Raw genomic sequence first — 21,230 nt, 5'->3', positions numbered from 1 at the left:
CTGAAATGCTGGATAGTGGACCAGATTCCCCAACCTAGGCGAGGTGGGGACAGATCTAAGGTATTGAGACACAGAGAACTTAGCTGGATTCACAGGTTGGGGAGTTTGAAGCCTCATGGCCTAAATGTAGATTATAATTTTGGGGACGTTTTATAGGTTGGCTTGCCCCTGAAGTCAGGTCGGATGTTAGTAGGCTTCTTGTGTATACACTAAGGGAGTTAATCAACTCAATTAAAATATATATATATATTTTTTTTTTTTCTCGCCTTAATAATTAACTGTTTTTTCTTTCTTTCTTTTTTCATATAGATCACTCACATTTCACCATTTGAAGATTGGCATAGACGGTCGGGCTGATCGAAACATACCATAGAGAAGAGGGTTATGTGGGACGTTTTTTTTGTCCTTCATGGTTATTTTTACTACTCTTTAGATACCTGCAAAAAAAAAATTATATTTGCCGTCTGCGCATCCTGATAAGCACCAGGGGTAACCTGAATTACAAGATATTTAGCTGCTGTCTATACTTTGTGACATCCGTATGCCTAAAAGAGGAGATCCCTCTTGGGTATGAGGGCACTCAGTAACCACAATGTCGCTTTTGCAGGGACCGCGGGATACGTGGCCGCAGCATGGCTTCATGTGGATATGAGGAGTGACATTCTGGTTTCTAGACTGTCCCCTTCTTTCTGGGTTGCCCATACCCCTTGATCAAGTGGCTAGGATGTACTACACTGAGTAAATAGACGCAGCGATCTGTTTCCATTAAGTAAGATGGCGCCGGGAACAGACCTTGTCTACTGAGCATGCGCGTGGGGCGAGACTCTGTAAGATGACGCTGCGGCTGGTTTTGATGACATCAGAGGTCCTCGGCCCGGATATCCCTGATTGGTGCAATACTGCGTTTGCGCAGTGGAACATAAACAACGCGGAACAACGGCATGGCAGGTTTCTTCTTGTCCCTCTTGTATGTTTTTTCGATCGTTTCCCCATCCTCTCTGCTATGTCTCCCTTTGTCCTATCACATCACAGTGCACTATTGGGCAGATCGATTTTGTAATTGATCGATATAGTATGTGATTATGGATACACTGTTTATAAACATGTATATCACTAATGATTTTTATATGCAATTTTTCTCATGTATGCTTTATTGTATTTATATTTAGTCTTTTTGGATATGTACACTGTTTGTATTGGCTGATCATGTTTTGTAACACACCCACTGGGTGGAGTGTGGTCACATGCTGAACATGCTAATTAATTCACCTGTATATAATGCTGTGACTTGAGTTGTTACTTTGCTTGAAAAAGGTTCTAGTGAGGAACCGAAACGTTGCACCACCTGGGTGAATAAAGTTCACTTGTCATCTTTATCGGAGTGCCGCCCATTTTTCTGGATTATACATTGGGGTAAGAAGCCTATTCCCCTGGAGACGTGCACCCTCATTTTCTTTGATTGTGTTCCAGTGCCGCCATTTTTCCTGTGTATATATATATATATATATATAGTTACACTTCTAGGACTCCCATCTTATGGGAGAATACATGAAAGATACATGTGAGCAGCCACTAGACATACCTGTCTGTTACTAGATGGTTGGGGGCTGCACAGAATGATATCGAGGGCTTCATGTGGCCCCCAGGCCTCAGGTTTCGCACCCCTGATTTAGAGGCTGCTGTCATTTTTTATATTGTGAATCTGTTTTCCTATCTATGCAGGGGTGCACTGCCAATTAGGCAAAGTGAGGCGATTGTCCTTAGGACGGTGAATACTGCGGCGGGGCACTGTAGCAATGTCTGCTTATTTTTCGGGCACTGTGTAGTGCTAGTAGTTTCAGTGGGATTATCTGTTTTTGCTGTTTAGTATTGGGGAGCTCAGTTGACACAGTATTGGGTGAGGCAAGATGGGGTGTTCAGAAGGTGGAAAGATGATGGAAAAGTAAGATGTCTGTGTGTCAAACTCTGCAGAGACATGGCTGAGAGAATTCATAATGACAGTGTGGCCCAAATGGAGAAGATGAGGAAGGAGAATGTCTACATCAGAGGAGACATCACTGGATGCAAGAGGTATGTGGCGCTGTGTTTAATAGCGCTATATCTAATGTTTTCCAAGTATGTCTTTGAAAGCAAGGCTGGAGGGTTAGGTTGAGAATTTGGCATGGGGGTGCTATTTCAGTTTTTAACCTAGAGAGAAATAAAATACACTGGCTCTTTAATGTCATTGCAGGAGTGACAGACCATTAAAATCAGCAGGTCTTTCACTACACTATGCTGTCCTCGGTGAGGGCAACATTAGGCAACTGACTAGTTCCTTTAAAGGGGTTGTCCCATGAAAAATATTCTACAGTACATCAGCACCTGGATCTGAAATACTTTGTAATTGCATGTAAATATAAAATTTGCATAGCCAGTGAGTTTTTCACTGAAGTCTACCTGTATAGCTCCACCTGCTGCCCGTTTTTTTCTTACTTCTTTGTCCAGCTCACTGAGATACACGTGCTCAGTTTTATCCTTCAACTGCTTCCTCAGCTGTGGGATGTTTTCAACTGCGTACGGGGAGAAAGCAGCTGTGGCTGTGTGGGGACCAGGAGTGGAGCGGGAGCCAGGTCAATAGAATCAGTGTGAAGGGCTCAGGGTGTATGGGGGGCCATTTCCAGCCTCGGATAAGCCCTTTAAGGCTGTATTTGACAGCCTGATTTAACAGGTGATTGTCAAGAAGGAACCGTTCCTTCCCGGCAATCACCTGCTCGCTTGTTGGAGGAGACCGACCACTGCTATTGCATCAATCTTCTCTTCAGTATAGGGTGGTGCATACCTGGCCATAACTACTGTGAGGGGGCACATATAATAATAATAATCTTTATTTATATAGCGCCAACATATTCCGCAGCGCCTTACAATTCAGGGGTTCATGTACAAACAGTCATAAATAACATAGCAACAGACAAGTCGATTAGTACAACAAGAGGAATGAGGGCCCTGCTCGCAAGAGCTTACAATTATCCTCATTAGTAATAAGACCCCCATAGTGCTCTTTGTAGATATATAGAATTAAGGTGGATCTATAAGTCCCTCCTATAGAGCCCCTAGTAGTAATAAGAACGCCTAATGTCCCCTGGATTTGCAGTGCCCCCAGTATTTATAATGCCCCCTGCAGTTATATTCCTCCCTCTACCATACAGTCCAATGTAAATAACATCACTCCCCTCCCTTCAGCCCCTCCATACAGTCCCATGTAAATAACATTATTTCCCTCCCTCCACCATAGAGTCCCGTGTAAATAACATCACACCATCTCTCCAGCCCCCTGCAATATACAGTCCCATGTAAATAACATCCCTCTCTATCTACAGCCCCCTCCAAAACACAGTCCTATGTAAATAACCACCCCTCCCCAGCCACCTCCAACATGCAATCCCATGTAAACATCACCCCCTCAACATTCAGTCCCATGTAAATAAAATCATTCCCTCTCACCAGCCACCTTCAACATCGCCCCCTCAACGTTTAGTCCCATGTATATAACATAACTGCCTCCCCCAGCCCCCTCCGACTTACAGTCCCATGTAAATAACATCATTCCCTCCCACAACTGCCTCCAACATACAGTCCCATATAAATAATATAATCCCCTCCCACAGCCGCCTTTAACATACAGTCCCATGTAAATAACATCACCCTGCCCCAGCCCCCTCCAACATTTAGTCCCATGTAAATAACAGCACTCCCTCCCACAACCACCATCAACATACAGTTGCATTTAAATAACATCACACCCTCCCACAGCCGCCTCCAACATACAGTCCCATGTATATAACATAACTGCCTCCCCCAGCCCCCTCCGACTTACAGTCCCATGTAAATAACATCATTCCCTCCCACAACTGCCTCCAACATACAGTCCCATATAAATAATATAATCCCCTCCCACAGCCGCCTTTAACATACAGTCCCATGTAAATAACATCACCCTGCCCCAGCCCCCTCCAACATTTAGTCCCATGTAAATAACAGCACTCCCTCCCACAACCACCATCAACATACAGTTGCATTTAAATAACATCACACCCTCCCACAGCCGCCTCCAACATACAGTCCCATGTAAATAACATCACTTCCTCCCACAGCCACCATCAACATACAGTGGCATTTAAATAATATCACTCCCTCCTACAGCTATTATCAACATACAGTCCTATGTAAATAACATTACCCCCTCCCCAGCCACCTCCAACACACAGTCCCATGTAAATAACATCCCTATCTTTAGCCCTAACATACAGTCCCAGTTAAATAACCACAACTCCCAGCATTCCTCTGCTTCTCCCTTCACTTACCTCTCCTCATGTAGCAGACCGCCACACAGCTTCTTCCCCCAGGGCTTCTCCTCTTCACTGCTGTCCTCGCCTGCACTGGTCACCTGATGGTGACATCATCGCAGGCCCTTCTCAACCATTGTCTGTTTTACTGGTCACATGTCCTGTGATGTCATCACAGGACCTTCAGCTCTTCCACTGCATTAGATTCAATTGTATTGCGGTCCAGTTGTATCTAGCAGGAAGGACATTCAGGGCCTGGGACAAAACATCAGGGGCACAGGCCCCGAATGTTTTAACTTAGCAACGCCCCTGTCTGCCCTAGAGATTTGTTTTTAATTGGATAAAAACTTATGATCTGGGAGCTTCACTGTGATATATATATATATATATATATATATATATAATTCATCAGTGTCAGACTGGGATGCCTAGGACTCACCAGTAAAATGAATTCAGATACATGCAAATATTACCTGCTCATACAGCCGCGGAGGGGGGTGCTGTATGGTTTACAGCCGCGGAGGTACAATTCCTGTATGGTTTAAAGGCAGTGGGGCACAGTTACCTTGTCCTTTTCCACCAGTTTTAATAGGCAACTGTCTTCCTTACTAGGACTTGAAAACTTGAAAATCTTTTTCGGCAGAGCTGTGGTACCTGATCCCATCATCTGTGATATTTACAGTGTATAGCCATGTGCACTTCTATCTACTGAGTGCTGCTGGACATGCATGCTCAGTGACTTTCTCCATAACCAGGTCTCACCATAGTAATCCTCTGCAAAGCAGTAAGTGTGAATTGCTTTCTGCCTCTGCAGGAAAAGTGAGAAAAGACTATATTGTCAGCTGAAGAGAAGTACGCTACACCTTAAGTGGAGCGTGTGGACTGCTGGGGGCGCACGAGACAACCAAACAAGGGCCGTGTTTTAATTTCGGCAGTATTCCATTTATTCGTAAGACAACGCGTTTCGGGGTAAAGTCCCCTTTATCAAGTCTAAAAGAAATGTTAAATAAAACAAAAACAGAGAAACATATATTTGAAGACATACATTTTTTGTTTCCCTATGATAATTCTGTATAAAAAGGGATATATAAATAAATAAATAAATAAATAAATAGATAGGTATTGATGAATATAGCTGTAAATATAGGTACCAAAACATATAAAAATGGTAAGTATCATTAAAATACACAAAGGAAGGGGATTACAATATATATATATATATATATATATATATATATATAAAAATAAATTAGTAGTAATGATCATAAACGGTAAAAATGAGTACGGATTAAAAATAATGTTATTGTATCTATGTTGCTATATTTAAAGTACTATTTCTATTGTAAGAATAGATTTTGTGTTATATTGGCCACAGAATGGCAGAATAAAAATGAATCCAGGGTCAGGCTTTAAAGTATAGTTACTGATATTTCATATGTTTATATGTATACACAGGCACTATCAGATATAATTAGCAAATGTAAAATGTCTACTGGCAGTTAATTAGGGGGTATATATTATCTATTAGCCAACATGAGTGTTACTACTATGGCTTTAAAAAGAGGAATATATAGCAAATCTTTAAGCCCTAGGGCATCTTACCTGAGCCGGGAAGGTTAGGAGAGTGTCACGGCTCATCTGAAGAGGCACGTGTAGAACGCTGACCTTTTCAGTGCCCGCGCTGCTGAAGAAAAGGGGAGTGGGTGGGAGGGACTGGCCGGGTCCAGAGGAGAGGCCTCAATAGGGAGGTGTGGTTGGGGAACACGAGCGGGGCCTGAGGTGGGCGGTGAAAGGAGGGACTTGTCCAGGTGAAAGGCAGGGAGCTCATGTGGAGGCATGATTGGGCGGAGCACTGGAGCCTGTCAGGGGAGGTAACGGGGCAGGGCTAAATCGGAGGGTAGGGGGGGGGGGCTAACGCCGGCTGGTGAGAGACGGAGCCGGAGAGACAGCGTACCGGCCTGAATCTGTGGGCGGCGGGTTCATGTGGGGGCGTGGTTAGGTGTAGCGCCGAGGGAGAGGACTGGGAACTGTTGGAAGGGATGGAAATAGCACTATATTACGTGGGGGAATTAGGGGGCTGCAGCCAGCATGTAGGGGAAGGATAGTGGGCTGAATATATGTGACTATATATGGAAATGTATATGACCCATGGAAGTGATGTTTGGATGAGTGTAACTGGTGATTGGATGTTCTTGACCTAAAATAATACGCAAAGGCAAATGAATTGCCTTTAGGGGTATGGGGGACATCGCCTATATATATATATAAGGATGTTGGTGTTTGGGAGGGAAACAGGGAATCCGGATAATAAGACTAGAATATGTAAATGTGTCTTGTAAATGAAAAAGCGAAAAAATGACAATTAGATATAAGAAATATATAAAGGATACAGGTGGATGGGACAGAAATATTAGAGGGGGGGGGGTGAATACTATAGAGAACCATAAAAGAAGAAAGAGAGGGGTCTCACAAGTGGAGACGAGTGTCCATACTATACTTGCAGGCCGTAGCCGAAAAAATGTGTGAGAAACAGAGGACAACCTTTTTTAGCACTTTTTCCTTGAAACTCTTTAAATACATGGCAGAGAATTGTTCAGAAACATTTGCTCTCTAGGGACTCATTGAGTCCATAGGGTTCGAGGGTTTGTAATTTAAAAATCCAAAACATCTCTCTCTTCTGTAGGGTCCTAAATCTATCCAACGTTGTTTCTGCAATGATTTCGATGGGTGTAATTGTCAATCCAGATGAGTCTTTATTATGAGCAGTGAGGAAATGGCGGGACACACTGTGTTTAAGGCAGCCCCGTGAGATGTTCCAGCGATGTTTGTTTAGTCTTTCTCTAAGTGACTGGATGGTGCGGCCCACGTATTGTAAGCCACACTCACATTCCATCACATAGATAACATAAGAGGATGAGCAATTCAGAAGGCTTTTTATTGGGTATTCTTCCCCCGTCACATTGCTCTTAAATGACTGTCTCCGATTTGAGATGTTGTTACAGCATTTACATAATTTATGGTTACATTTATAGGTACCTGTGTACCTCGGCGCTACACCTAACCACGCCCCCACATGAACCCGCCGCCCACAGATTCAGGCCGGTACGCTGTCTCTCCGGCTCCGTCTCTCACCAGCCGGCGTTAGCCCCCCCCCCACCCTCCGATTTAGCCCTGCCCCGTTACCTCCCCTGACAGGCTCCAGTGCTCCGCCCAATCATGCCTCCACATGAGCTCCCTGCCTTTCACCTGGACAAGTCCCTCCTTTCACCGCCCACCTCAGGCCCCGCTCGTGTTCCCCAACCACACCTCCCTATTGAGGCCTCTCCTCTGGACCCGGCCAGTCCCTCCCACCCACTCCCCTTTTCTTCAGCAGCGCGGGCACTGAAAAGGTCAGCGTTCTACACGTGCCTCTTCAGATGAGCCGTGACACTCTCCTAACCTTCCCGGCTCAGGTAAGATGCCCTAGGGCTTAAAGATTTGCTATATATTCCTCTTTTTAAAGCCATAGTAGTAACACTCATGTTGGCTAATAGATAATATATACCCCCTAATTAACTGCCAGTAGACATTTTACATTTGCTAATTATATCTGATAGTGCCTGTGTATACATATAAACATATGAAATATCAGTAACTATATTTTAAAGCCTGACCCTGGATTCATTTTTATTCTGCCATTCTGTGGCCAATATAACACAAAATCTATTCTTACAATAGAAATAGTACTTTAAATATAGCAACATAGATACAATAACATTATTTTTAATGCGTACTCATTTTTACCGTTTATGATCATTACTACTAATTTATTTATATATTTATTATGTTGTCACCTAGGCTACTAACACGCCCCCCAGACGCCTGGTAATGCGATCCGGATGGGTGTATGCTCTTCCCTGCCCCCTGTGGCCGCCTCGTCAGCGATGCGTTCCACTGGGCGCTGTTGCGTTCCAGGGAGCGTGCGTGATGACGCGGCCATGGGTGGAGGGTGACGCTTGACGCTCGTCGCGGCGCATGCGCCTGGCAGACGGGGAGACGCTGAAGCAGGCACACTGGGCTACGCCATGACGGTTGGTCTCACCGATTTTAATTATAAGATACAGCTGTATAATGATTTTAACTCTTTAATGTTTGTACACTTGTGATCACTTATGAGATTGTGAACACCGGATGTAACATTTTGAAAATTGATGTCTGTACATCGCATTTATGATATGCGACACATATCATGTATGATCCACTTTTGACTATTGTCTGAAATACGCTGTACGATGGTTTTATGATGTGATATTAATAAGATTTGCACTTGTATAGTCATGTGACATTATAATGTTGGATGGTCATGTGACTTAATTGTCCACACAGGTTTTCACTAATTGCACTGATTTTGTAATGAATTGTGGGTATATAGAGCCCACATTTTAGCATTGTTGTAGCTTGACAAAGGCCTCAGAGAGAAGGCCGAAACGTTGCTGGGAATAAAGTTTGGGGTCGTCACCCTATCACCCATGACTGGAAGTGCTGCCTCTTCATTTGGTGAATATACATATTGGAGGACAAGCCAGCCTCTCTGAGGAATATTGCACCCAGCGCACAACGTCTGACTGTGCTGCTGCACTATCTGTTGTATTATATATATATATATATATATATATATATTTTGTAATCCCCTTCCTTTGTGTATTTTAGTGATACTTACCATTTTTATATGTTTTGGTACCTATATTTACAGCTATATTCATCAATACCTATCTATTTATTTATTTATATATCCCTTTTTATACAGAATTATCATAGGGAAGCACAAAATGTATGTCTTCAAATATATGTTTCTCTGTTTTTGTTTTATTTAACATTTCTTTTAGACTTGATAAAGGGGACTTTACCCCGAAATGCGTTGTCTTACGAATAAATGAAATACTGCCGAAATTAAAACACGGCCCTTGTTTGGTTGTCTCGTGCGCCCCCAGCAGTCCACACGCTCCACTTAAGGTGTAGCGTACTTCTCTTCATTTCCATTACCCTAGTGGCAGGGTGGCCCCTGCCCAAGGTGTTAGGACGGATCTTGGCTGCACCAACCATCCCTTATCTATACCTGATGTCCATTGCGGTTGCATCCAATTGATGCAACCGCAGTAGGTGAGCAAACCATTTCTTTCATTAGAAATTTGTTTGTTTGAATTTACTTACCCTATGAGCGCCTTCTCTATCCCATTGGCCATCATTTGCTATATTGTCAGCTGCCAGAGGGGGAAGGAGACAAATATAGTACAGTCCAGAGCCTGCTAACCGCAGAACAAACGAATTGAAGCAATAAATAAATAAAAATTATGCTAGAAATACTGCAGATTAGTTTAAATCGGAGCTGAACTGCAGTACACCAGCAGAGCCACTACACAGCGGACAGGGCCTTCTGCTTCCAGCTCCAGCCACTGTTTTGTTTCAGACCCCAATGGTCTGATATTAACAACCTATCCTCGGGATTAGTAATCAATATCTACAGCCTTCCAGAGATTTGGGTATGACGATGATTAGTGGGATATGGGAAGTGTTGTCAATGGCTCCTTTTTGAAATATGTAAAGTATGTAGTCTTGTATTGCTGAGAGTAATTAGGGAGTTCTTAAAGGGGTTGTCCCACGAAAAATATTCTACATTTTTCAAACCAGCACCTGGATCTGAACACTTTTTTAATTGCTTGTAATTAGACATTTAGTATAACCAGTGAGTTACTTACTGAAATCTATCTGTATAGGACCAGCAAACATCTGTCCAGCTCACTGAGGTTGACATACATGCTCACTTCCATCCTTCAACTGCTACCAGCTGCAGAAAGGACACACTCCCTGAGAAAGTGCGTGTGGGTCATGACGGATCAGTTTTGATCCGCATACCAGGACGGAAAGCAAACTGTTTTTTTTACGGACCGTATGTTGAACCATTCACTTCAATGGGTCCACATAAAAAACTAAGTTACTCTGTGTGCATTCCGTTTCCATTCCGCAAAAAAATAGAACATGTCCTATTATTGTCCGCATTATGGACAAGGATAGTACTGTTCTACGAAGGGCCAGCTGTTCTGTTCCGGCTAAATACGGAATGCACACGGACGTCATCTGTATTTTTTGCGGACTGCAAAATACATACGGCCGTGTGCATGAGGCCTTAGTCTGATTGCCTGACTGAAGTTTCCATGGAGGGTGAACAGTGTTGAACTGGAAGGCCTAATACCTACCAGTAAAACTAATTCTGGGGGCCACTGCAGATATCTGCATGTTACCTGCTCACACCAGACACTACAGGGTCCCTGCAGTGCTGAATTCTAGGTATTGCAGCCAGTAACCTTCTAGAAGACTTCTCAGCCACCCCATGCATATATCATAAACTGGGTGTTTGAGATGCTGCCCGCAGTCAACTGAAGCTCCTTCCCACTGCCTGGCTGTGCAGAGCTGTTGCATCACCTCCTGCCACTCACACAGCTCTGCACTTCCTCCTCAGGGGGCGGGGCACAGCAGCTATATAGCGGAGCCCCGGAGCCGCGGACGGCCATTAGCCGGCTACTACCGGAGCAGGTGAGCAGTCGGTGCCGCATGGTCATCCGGCCACCGCGGCGCCGGGGCTAATCGCCGTCTTCTCCCCTCCTTCCCGCAGGTCCCCTCTGGAGATGACACAAGACACAGCTCTAGACATGAAGGACGTAGAGCTCAACGAGATCGACCCGGAGAAGCAGCCGATGGCGGCGGGGGCAGGAGAGGCTCCGGTCGGGGGGGAGAAGAACGGGGTGGTAAAAGTGAAGCTGGAGGACGAGGACGATGACGTCTGCCGGGCGGTGAAATTCACCGGTCTGTCCAAAGAAGAGCTGCTGAAGGTGGCGGGCACCCCGGGATGGGTGAGGCTCCGCTGGGCTCTGCTCGTTCTCTTCTGGCTGGGCTGGGCCGGCATGCTGGCGGGGGCTGTGGTCATCATTGTCCAGGCTCCTCGCTGCCGCCCACTGCCTGTCATTGAGTGGTGGAACAAGGGGCCGCTCTACCAGATAGGAGACCCCGCCACCTTCCAGGACACCAAAGGCGACGGCATAGGCGACATAGCAGGTGAGCGTTCACACAGCGGTGCGGTCGGTGCCTGTCATAACGTGTATAAGCCCGGCGGCAGCGAGGCGGGTGACGTCACCGGAAGCCAGCCTGAGCCGGTCACATTGCAGTGTTGCATCAGCTCTCTTCTGTGCCTGGCTCACGGTCCCAGCGGTGTATCGTCTCGGGACGTCAGGGCAGTGTACACTGCCATATTGGAAGGGGCTAAATCTCCTGTGCTGTGAGGTCACATCCCAAGTCCGATCCTCAGTCACCAGCACTAGTGATGAGCGAACTTCTGTTTTAAGTTCGGCGTCTAAAGTTCGGCTTCCGGTTAGCGGAGAATCCCGATATGGATTCCGACTTCCGTTGTGGTCTGTGGTAGCGGAATCAATAATGGCCGATTATTGATTCCGCTACCACGGACCACAACGGAAGTCGGGATCCATATCGGGATTCTCCGCTAACCGGAAGCCGAACTTTAGACGCCGAACTTAAAACAGAAGTTTGCTCATCACTAACTAGCACCTCAGCAAACCGCATCATTATTTATATCGAGAGGGTTAAATGCATAGTTGCTAGCTGTCCCAAATCTGGCGGGGCTGGCCTTGATTTTCAGACAGTCCTGACAAAAATGGCCGGGGTTGACACAAACCCCACCCAGAAGTGTTGGCTATTATAACTACTAGAAGCCACGAGGGGGGCATTAGTCATACTGAGGGCACTATGGGGGGCTAAGTTCTTGGATTACTGCTGCCCAGTGCATGCAGGCACTATGACATGAGCAAATGTGAAAATGTCAGACGTGCAGAATATTAATAATGGGAGTTTATTTTGTTACTTATTTTTGTTTTAATCGTGTGTAGGAATACAGCACCGCCTGGATTTCCTCAGCACCCTAAAAGTGAAGGGTTTGGTGATTGGGCCCCTTCACATTAATTCTAGAGACGACCCTTCAGGAACTAATCTCAAAGACATTGATCTAAAATATGGAACAATTGAAAACTTCAAGAACCTGTTAGAAGCAGCTCGTAAGAAAAGTAAGTGCCACATGTTATATGTACCGTATCAGTGTCACCATTTAGTGTACAGAAAAGTGAATGCTGCGAATTGAGACAATCTGCAGGCAGGAGGAGCTGAGCTCTTGATTTCACTGTATAAATGGTAAGTTTTGCTCAATCTTTTCCCTCAAAACTATATTCAATCTGCTCAGCTCCTCCTGCTCTATAATGTGCTGGCAAATGTCAGAGGAAGAAGGATCAGGCTGCTGGATTTCCAATATGGTTGATCCTCTTATGGGAGAAAGCTGCCCCCGGAGGTTTTTGGCAGCGGTGTATTCCATTTTCCCGCGGAGCTGTGCGCTGAGAGCCATCACTGACAAATTAACCGACAAAGGTTCTTTGTTTCTTTTTTAGGCATTCAGATAGTTTTGGACCTTACTCCTAATTACCATGGAGAAGATGTCTGGTTCACACAGGAAATGAAAACGCCAGACAGTGTCTTACTAACACAGATAAAGGTGAGGAAGCCTAGGGCCGCTCTGTATTCATGGTGCCCATAATGGCGGCTACATAGACTTGGAGAAGGAATGATAAAGTTTAAGGGTGTATTCACATGCAGCAGAATTGGTTAAGAAATGTCTGTGTCTGACCCTTTCTCGGGCTTTTCAGATGTATGAAATCTATTTCAGTCACAGAAATTGTGTAAACATACATTATCATAAAAATTATAAAGTCCACTTTTTCCGTAAAATAGTGCCGCGCTTCTCTATTGGCCATCTCAGAGCCTTCACGCCCGGCACAGCCCAGTAAATTAGCAATATGGTTTGTTAAAGGGATTCTCTGGGAATAAAAATTCTTAAATATTACTTATTCCCAAATATCTTTTTATTAATTATAATGGTTTATTTTGTCTAGGGAGCGATAATCAGGAGAAATAAAATGGCCGCCGTCCTATTAGTCGACACAAAACCTGTCCTAATCACACAGGAGGACAAGCTACTTCACAGCACTAAGCTAAAGAGCTGCCTCATCCTCCTCTCTGCTCTGCTTGTCGGGGATTATGATCTTGAAGACAGCTGATACGATCTTCAGCTGAATCTCTGTAGGGGTTCACGAGGAGACATGAAGTACAGAGGACAGACTGTGGTAATGAAGACTACATACAATGCTACTCCTCATTATCCACACTCTCACCACCTCTGTGCTTGTCTCATGAACTCCATTCCTACAGAGATTCGGCTGTATTCAGCGAAGTGCTGAGTAACTCTGATTACGGTAGGACATGATCTATGTGTACTAATAGGACGACGGCCTAGTAAGGATTGCTCCATAGACAAAACAAGCCCTTATAACTAATGAAAGGTATTTGGGAATATTAAAGTCATATTTAAGTCATTTCAATTTCTTAATTCCCGGAGAACCTGTTTGAAGAGGGAAGCCTTTTTCACATCTTGCTAAGCCCCATTAAAGGGGTTGTCCGAGATAATTAAAAATGTAAACTAAAAAGCAATTATATACGTTCAATATGGTTTTCTGCAGGATGCAATGAATTTCTGGTATGAAAATGGTGTTGGAGGAATTTACTTGCGTGGATTTGAGAAAATCTTAAATGTAAGTGTTGTCTTACTCTTATCTGTTCAGTCATATTACAAATCCTATTCAGGGACAAAGCTTTGCAATTCTTCTGTAACTTTACAGGCAGATGAACTCCTTCCTGAAGTGAACAACATCACGGCTAACCACAGTACAGATGGTAAAGCAAGGTGAATATCTAGGTTCTCAGAACACGGCATTTTCCGAATTTCTCCTCTCTTCTGCTCATAGGCCCTTACACATTTTGATATGAACAGTTGTGCCCAATAATTGGCCCATGTAAATGTGCCACTGATCACCTGACATGAGCAAAGAGTTATTTGTTGGGTGATTGCATCTTTTATATGGCACCACAAACCCACACCTGTCAGCAGCACATACAGGTGAAACTCGAAATATTAGAATATCGTGCAAAAGTCCATTTATTTCAGTAATGCAAATTAAAAGGAATTGCATTAATGCAGCTTAAAATCAAATTTTGTGGAAAAGGGTCAATATTCACTCTAGTCAGCTAATTAATCCATACCCCCTGAGCAAATTGTGACTTTGGGGTTTCATAAGCTGTAAGCCATAATCATCCAAATTATAACAAATAAAGGCTTGAAATATCTTTCCATGTAATGAGTCTCTTATATGTTCCACCTATAAGTTGCATTACTGAAATTAACTTTGCATGATATTCAAATTTTTTGAGTTTCACCTGTATAAGCAGGGATGTTCTGATGACAAACAATGAAGCTCTTTTGGAATGAATGACCGCAGTAATGATCATTCACCCCCTGTGCAGCAGCATTCATTGTTGCATGTAAATGCAGTTAATAAGTTGGCAATGACTGGGAATGAACTTTACCTGTTGCCCATCATTGCCTGCTCTAAAGGGCGCTTAGACACACACTGAAGAATTTTGTACTTTATCTTGATAGGGTGCTGCTTATCTCATCGAATGATGTCCCCAACAACCAGATGCTTAATATCCTCAATGACACTTCCACTGGCATGTTAAGCACAAGCTATTTATTGAGCAAGGGCAACGACAGTGACAACACTCTTGGACAGCGCATCAAGCAGTACCAAGGGTTTGCTGGTGAACAGGACAAGATTCTGTGGGCAGTGAGTAAACCTGCAAAAGCTCGAGCTCCTGCTTCTGTCCAGCCGCTGCGGTTACCACCAGTACATCCATGTTAACGTGTGTGATGGTTTTTCCCTATAGATCAGACCACGTTTAGGTCACATGGCTTCTGTGGTGAAGGAGAAGTTGCAGCGTGTATATCAGCTCCTGCTCTTCACTCTTCCAGGAACACCTTTAACTTTGTATGGGGATGAAATTGGACTTAAAGATTTGCCTGGACAGGTAAGTGATCTTTTTGCAGTTTGTAATGTTGGTGTTAAGATGAACCAAATGGCAAAAAGGCAAATGTGAACAAGCCGTGAAGTAGTCTGTGAAAGCCTGGTCTACTATGTAAACTGTCACTTGTATGTCCTCTCCCCTCAGCCTGCGCGTGGCCCGTACATGCAGTGGGATGGCGGTAAGAATTATGGGTTCTCTGAAGGCACAGTGGGTGAAGAAAATGAGCTCAATGTGAACATCACATTTAAGGTGAGGAGTAGATGCATTACAGCTCACAGCAACTAAAATGGTCACCTGACCTCAACCAAAAACGTTGTCCTCTGATAAGTCATTCCTACATTGTATATGTTTCAGTAACGCTGGATGAGAAGCGTTGTGGCTACCTTTAAACATTGACATAGGGGTTCTTAAAGAGGTTTACTCAAGCCCTGTGTTCACATCTCCTATAAAGGTAAAGCAATGGCTGTCCGGCAGGAAGCAGTCGGATCCCATTATAGCCATTATCCGGCTATGCATGATAAAGTAATTTTAGGTAGTCTGTTCTGCCGGAACAGGCTACCGGATTATATTTAGTGGATATGTGAACTCCTGTGAAAACAAAGGCTTTGACTGACCCTCCTTCCCTTGATATCGGTTAGGGGAGAGTTGGGAAGCCCCATACACAGGTTGGCTGGTCCTGCTGACATTCATCTAATGTCTATGGCCAACTTGAGTTATGCAGTGGGACGCTCCACACTGCTGCATCATCCTACAGTATGTACATAGGCAGATCTGCCAAACAGCAGACTGGGAACGCTTTTTGATGAATCCTGTGAGAACGTTCTAATAGCTTAACAGTGTAACATAACTTGTACAGTTAGCTGCTGCAGTAATGTCCCTGACTACCTCATATGATCACTGCAGCCAGGGGCCCCTATACATCCCTCTTGCCTCCCACTACTTGTGACCTGGCCCCTCCCCTGCCCCACCTATGAACTGTGTGAGCTGTTGCTTATTATATAGTGTACCATCCCCCCCATGAACAGTCTGCTGCTATTATATAGTGTCCCACAACCCCCCTCCCCCAAAGAACTGTGCATGTTGCTGCACTCCTCATTTACGAAGCGGTCTGCTGCATATTATGGAGTGTACTGTGCCTCCTACTGCATAAAGTGTATTCTGCTGTTTATTATTTAAACACCAGGGAGGCTCCCCATCCCGTCTGCCATTGGCTGCTCTCCCGACACTGGATGTTTTCATCCGGGCACGGGGAGAAGCAGCAGAGACTGTGTGGGGACCAGGAGGGGGGAGCCAGGTAAGTATATTCATTGTGAGGAGCCTGGCATATGGGGGACATTTTATAGGATGGCCTAACCCCTTTAATGTGCCATACCCACCCAGAAACTGTGCTTCCTGCTGTGTATTATATAGTGCCTTCTGCTGCGTACTATATAGTCTGCCATTCCCGCCTAAGGCTTCTTTAACATTTGTGTTAAAACAGATATGCCGAGGGGCGCCCCGGACAAATGCTGGTGTGCACAGCAGTTTTCGTCTGCCCGTGCCCTGGCATATTTGCCAGGTTGCAGCCAGGTCTCCACCGGTCCCCATTATAGTGAATGGGGCAGGACGGAACTTTGGCAGCACCTGGTATTCATGGATCCGGCAGGCTGTTCCTGGTTAGAATAGCCTGTTGTATCTGTTTTGCCGCAAATATGAAACAGGCCTAAAGACTGGAGTCGATTTGCATATAACTTTGTTAGAGTACTGTACGGAGCAAGCGCTCCTATGAGCCGAAGTTAATACTTTGCGAAGGTACCACTTGGAACCGAAACAGAGTTCAGTAAAAATGTTTTTAACAGTAGAAATTAATTTCTGAAGTTTTTACTCAAATACTTTCGGCTCATAGGAGCCAATACATTCTATTTCCTTTGAGTAAAAACTTCAGAAATTAATTTCTACTGTTAAAAACATTTTTACCGAACTCTGTTTCGGTTCCAAGTGGTACCTTCGCAAAGTATTAACTTCGGCTCATAGGAGTCAATACATTCTAATACTGTACGGTGCTCTGTACAGTATTCTAATGAAGTTTTATGTGACTTGACTTTGGATGTTTTATCCAGTCTATTTGCTCATCCCTACTAAAGACTGTGCCGTCTACTGCATATTAAGTATGCCATACCCTTCTCTGCCCCATGAACTGTTCTTTCTGTTGCTGATTTTTATGTAGTGTCTGTGCCCCCCCTCCCTCTCGTCTCAGTGTGCATGCTGGATTCTCCATCTAACCCCCTTAATCTCGATGGCACACGCCAGCCCCCAGGAAGTTTTTGTTATCTGTATCGACTGACTTTTACAGCAGAACACAGATCAGAGTCATTACTGCAGAGCTGGAGGTCACAGATGTGGTGTGCAGACAAGTGGCACATCTGCAGATCTTACTGCAGCATAAGTTTCTCTGAGCAGACGGACATGGCACTCATCAGCGGTCACTAACAGCCCGGTTAAGGAGGGGAGCCTGAGATCAGGAAGCAAGGAGCCAGAAGGGGGCGGGGCCCCCTTAAACCACAGACCCCATAGCAGCTTTGTGGTCTGCCTCTATTAGAGGTATGCCCTGCGATTGCTGCAGCCCGGCACTGGCCTTGCCCTGCGATTGCTGCAGCCCGGCACTGGCCTTGCCCTGCGATTGCTGCAGCCCGGCACTGGCCTTGCCCTGCGATTGCTGCAGCCCGGCACTGGCCTTGCCCTGCGATTGCTGCAGCCCGGCACTGGCCTTGCCCTGCGATTGCTGCAGCCCGGCACTGGCCTTGCCCTGCGATTGCTGCAGCCCGGCACTGGCCTTGCCCTGCGATTGCTGCAGCCCGGCACTGGCCTTGCCCTGCGATTGCTGCAGCCCGGCACTGGCCTTGCCCTGCGATTGCTGCAGCCCGGCACTGGCCTTGCCCTGCGATTGCTGCAGCCCGGCACTGGCCTTGCCCTGCGATTGCTGCAGCCCGGCACTGGCCTTGCCCTGCGATTGCTGCAGCCCGGCACTGGCCTTGCCCTGCGATTGCTGCAGCCCGGCACTGGCCTTGCCCTGCGATTGCTGCAGCCCGGCACTGGCCTTGCCATGCAATCGCGTGGGGTAATCAGGGACATCATTACAAGTAACTTTAACAACTTGAACTATTGATTGAAAAATAGCAGAACTTTAGTACTCCATTATCAGTGTATGAATATTAGTCTGGGCACTGTCTCCATCTTGCTAAATATTCTTTAAGGAGGTTATTGGCCTTTATTCTCAGCAGGAACCTTTGTACTTACATGTTTTCTACAGTCTTTGCCCTTTGTTCCTCCCTTTAAAACTGCTAACACTTCACTTTTGTCATTAGCATTCAGTCCCGCGGAGCCTTTATCCCCATCCCTGACTCAGCTGATTCTATTGTTTGCTCGTAATCCTGTCGGCCAACTCTTACATACAACCTTTGCCCTACTTAGCAACACACAAACAAAAGAACACTGCTTACATGGAGAAAATGCCTGATATCCCATTTCGCACACTTTTGAAAAGTTTTTCTTTCAGTTTTTTGAAAATGAAATGTTCTAAACACCAATATGTTCTTATTTTACGTATCTTTGTCCCCAGGCCCAGGAAGACGATAAAGGTTCTTTACTAAGTCTTTATAAGCGCCTCAGTGAGCTACGTGGGAAGGAGCGGGCACTTCTTCATGGAGACTTCACACTACTCCACCACACTGACAGAGCACTAGCTTTTGTGCGCACTTGGGACCAAAATGAAAGATTTGTGACTATAGTGAACTTTGCTGAGGAGGAGACAGAGGTGTCTATTTTACATGAGAATGTACCCGAGCACTGTTCAGTGGTTCTGAGCTCAAATCCAGAGCGGAAAGAAGGGAGCAGTATTTCCATAAAGAAGTTGAAGTTAGCAGCAGGAGAAGCCTTACTGCTTAAATATCCATACAGTGCATAAGGAAACCTGTGAGCTGAGCTGTATTCTCACATTCCATATTCTGATCCTATTTTTTCCATGCCAGGAGGCACAGTATTAGCCCTTGCCAAACCCCTTTCACTCTTCCCTCCCTTTCATCCTTCATAGCATTGCAATGAGATCACCACCAAATGTCTAAACTTATTGGGCAAGAAGTTCTTTAAACGCGTTAACAGCAATAAGTGTTGTGTGCTTAATTGTATTGTGAACCGTAAATGCTCTAGAATGTATGTACACACTTATGTATGAATGATTGTCACACAAATAATACAGTATTGTCAAAATGACCCCTGGGTGTTTGGGGAGGGAAAAATAAAAGGGGAGCAAAGCATTCTGGTCAGAAAATGTTTCCTTTATTAAAAGTAGTTTTGGCAGATGATATTGCTGTGTGATTATTCTGCTTCTGTAAAAAATTTTGTTGGCGGTTTGCTGGATCTAAAAGTCTTATATACAGGAGCGTCAGCCAGATGTGTACCTTAATCTCCCCCTTAATGCTAGGGCTAGACAGACTTTGGTGAGGCGAATATTATTTATAGTAAGGGAACGTAATTCCCTGTGTTACACTTTAAAGGGGTTTTCTGGGATTTCAATATTTCTGACCTATCCTCAGGATAGTAGAAATGTAGAATGAAAGCAGCACCAACTCCCTCAGGAATGCCTCAGCCTGTCGGCAACCATGGATCCACATTGGTCGCTCCAAAAACAGTTCAAGCAAGATAGCTGGCAGCATGTCCTTCAAGGGTTCCTTATTTAATGTGTCCATATAAATTTCAACTAAATCATAGTTTTTATCAATGATTTAGTGCAACGTTTTCAACTATCTTTGGCACCTTTTTTGTACATTTTTACAGAGCCAATTTAAAGAGGACCTTTCAAGAGTCCAGACCTTATAAACAAAGTATCAGGATACATAGGGCATAGTGCAGCGATCTAACTGCACTTACTATTTTTTCTGGGCGCTGCTCCGTTCACCCGCTGTGGTCTCTGTTGTATTCTCCCTCCTGGTATGCTAATTTTAGCAACTGAACAATGAGGAGGAGACTGCCCTATTTCTCAATGGGTGATGGTTTTGTTTTTTCCCCTCCCTGGCTGTGACTCTGTGCTGCGATTGTACTGTGCTACAGCCAGGGAGAAGGAGATGCCCACAGAGAAAGACTAAGTCTCCTCCTCATTGTTCTGATGCTAAAATTGGCATACCAGGCAGGAGAATACAACGGGGGCCACAGAGGACGAATGGAGCGGTGCCCAGAGAAAATAGTAAGTGTAGTTAGATCCCTCCATTATGCCCTACATATCCTGATATGTTTTATAATGTCTGGACCCATGAACGGTCCTCTTTAAATAAAGAACCCTTGAAGGACATGCTGCTGTCGCTCTTGCTTGAACTATCCTTGGGATCAGCAGGGTTCTGACTCCCAGCAACCCTGCTGATCAGCTGGTTGAAGAGAAGGCCACACTCCATGCGAGCGCAGTCATTGTTTTCCTACTTGCCGTTGACATCGCAGTGGTGAGCAGATGTTAATTACAAGCTGTCCCATTCACTTCTATGGAATGCCTATAGCAGTTGTGCTTGGTGGCACAGCAACCGATCATGCACAACATAGGGCTCTCCAGTTTCATTACGCTATTGCTGTTTATGCTGTATAAAAATGAATAGTAGTAGGGAAAAACAGACTTCACCACGGCGCTTCCTCAAGGGACAACCTGGGATGGAAATACAGTAATAAAGTGGATATTGCTCTCTGTTATATGTTTCAGAACTTTACCAGTCCCTTTGTTTGACACTATTACAATAATATTATGATGAAAGGACCAGTAAAGTGGATACTGTTCTCCCCAATCGTTTCCATGACTCAACACCTGAGCTTATCCTGGACATGTTTAGACAGAAAAAACACATAAGCAGACGTTTAAAAGGCCGCTCCCCATCCTCCACC

The 21,230-nt window shown here is 44.9% G+C and overlaps 1 protein-coding gene across 1 annotated transcript; it reads left to right on the top strand.

Annotated features, from left to right (window-relative positions):
* Positions 1 to 10,937: 10,937 nt before the first annotated feature.
* SLC3A2 (solute carrier family 3 member 2) lies at positions 10,938 to 19,672 on the top strand. The gene is made up of 9 exons (XM_044269743.1): positions 10,938 to 11,411; positions 12,257 to 12,430; positions 12,806 to 12,909; positions 13,931 to 14,002; positions 14,090 to 14,154; positions 14,908 to 15,094; positions 15,195 to 15,335; positions 15,477 to 15,581; positions 18,931 to 19,672. Exons 1-9 carry the CDS (start codon positions 10,985 to 10,987, stop codon positions 19,273 to 19,275), a joined length of 1,620 nt encoding a protein of 539 aa, XP_044125678.1. The 5' UTR covers positions 10,938 to 10,984; the 3' UTR covers positions 19,276 to 19,672.
* Positions 19,673 to 21,230: the final 1,558 nt, after the last annotated feature.

The sequence above is a fragment of the Bufo gargarizans genome, chromosome 10 (assembly GCF_014858855.1).
Source record: "Bufo gargarizans isolate SCDJY-AF-19 chromosome 10, ASM1485885v1, whole genome shotgun sequence".
Lineage (NCBI taxonomy): Eukaryota > Metazoa > Chordata > Amphibia > Anura > Bufonidae > Bufo > Bufo gargarizans.
The sequence above is the reverse complement of the archived record's forward strand: the minus strand, read 5'-3'. Positions and strand labels throughout refer to the sequence as shown.

Excerpts from the sequence above, each read along its gene's own strand:
- SLC3A2 (XM_044269743.1), top strand. The coding sequence starts at position 10,985 with ATGACACAAGACACAGCTCTAGACATGAAGGACGTAGAGCTCAACGAG. Across the intron at positions 11,412-12,256 it reads CGGCATAGGCGACATAGCAG|GAATACAGCACCGCCTGGAT; the intron begins GTGAGCGTTCAC and ends AATCGTGTGTAG. Across the intron at positions 14,155-14,907 it reads AGTACAGATGGTAAAGCAAG|GGTGCTGCTTATCTCATCGA; the intron begins GTGAATATCTAG and ends TTATCTTGATAG.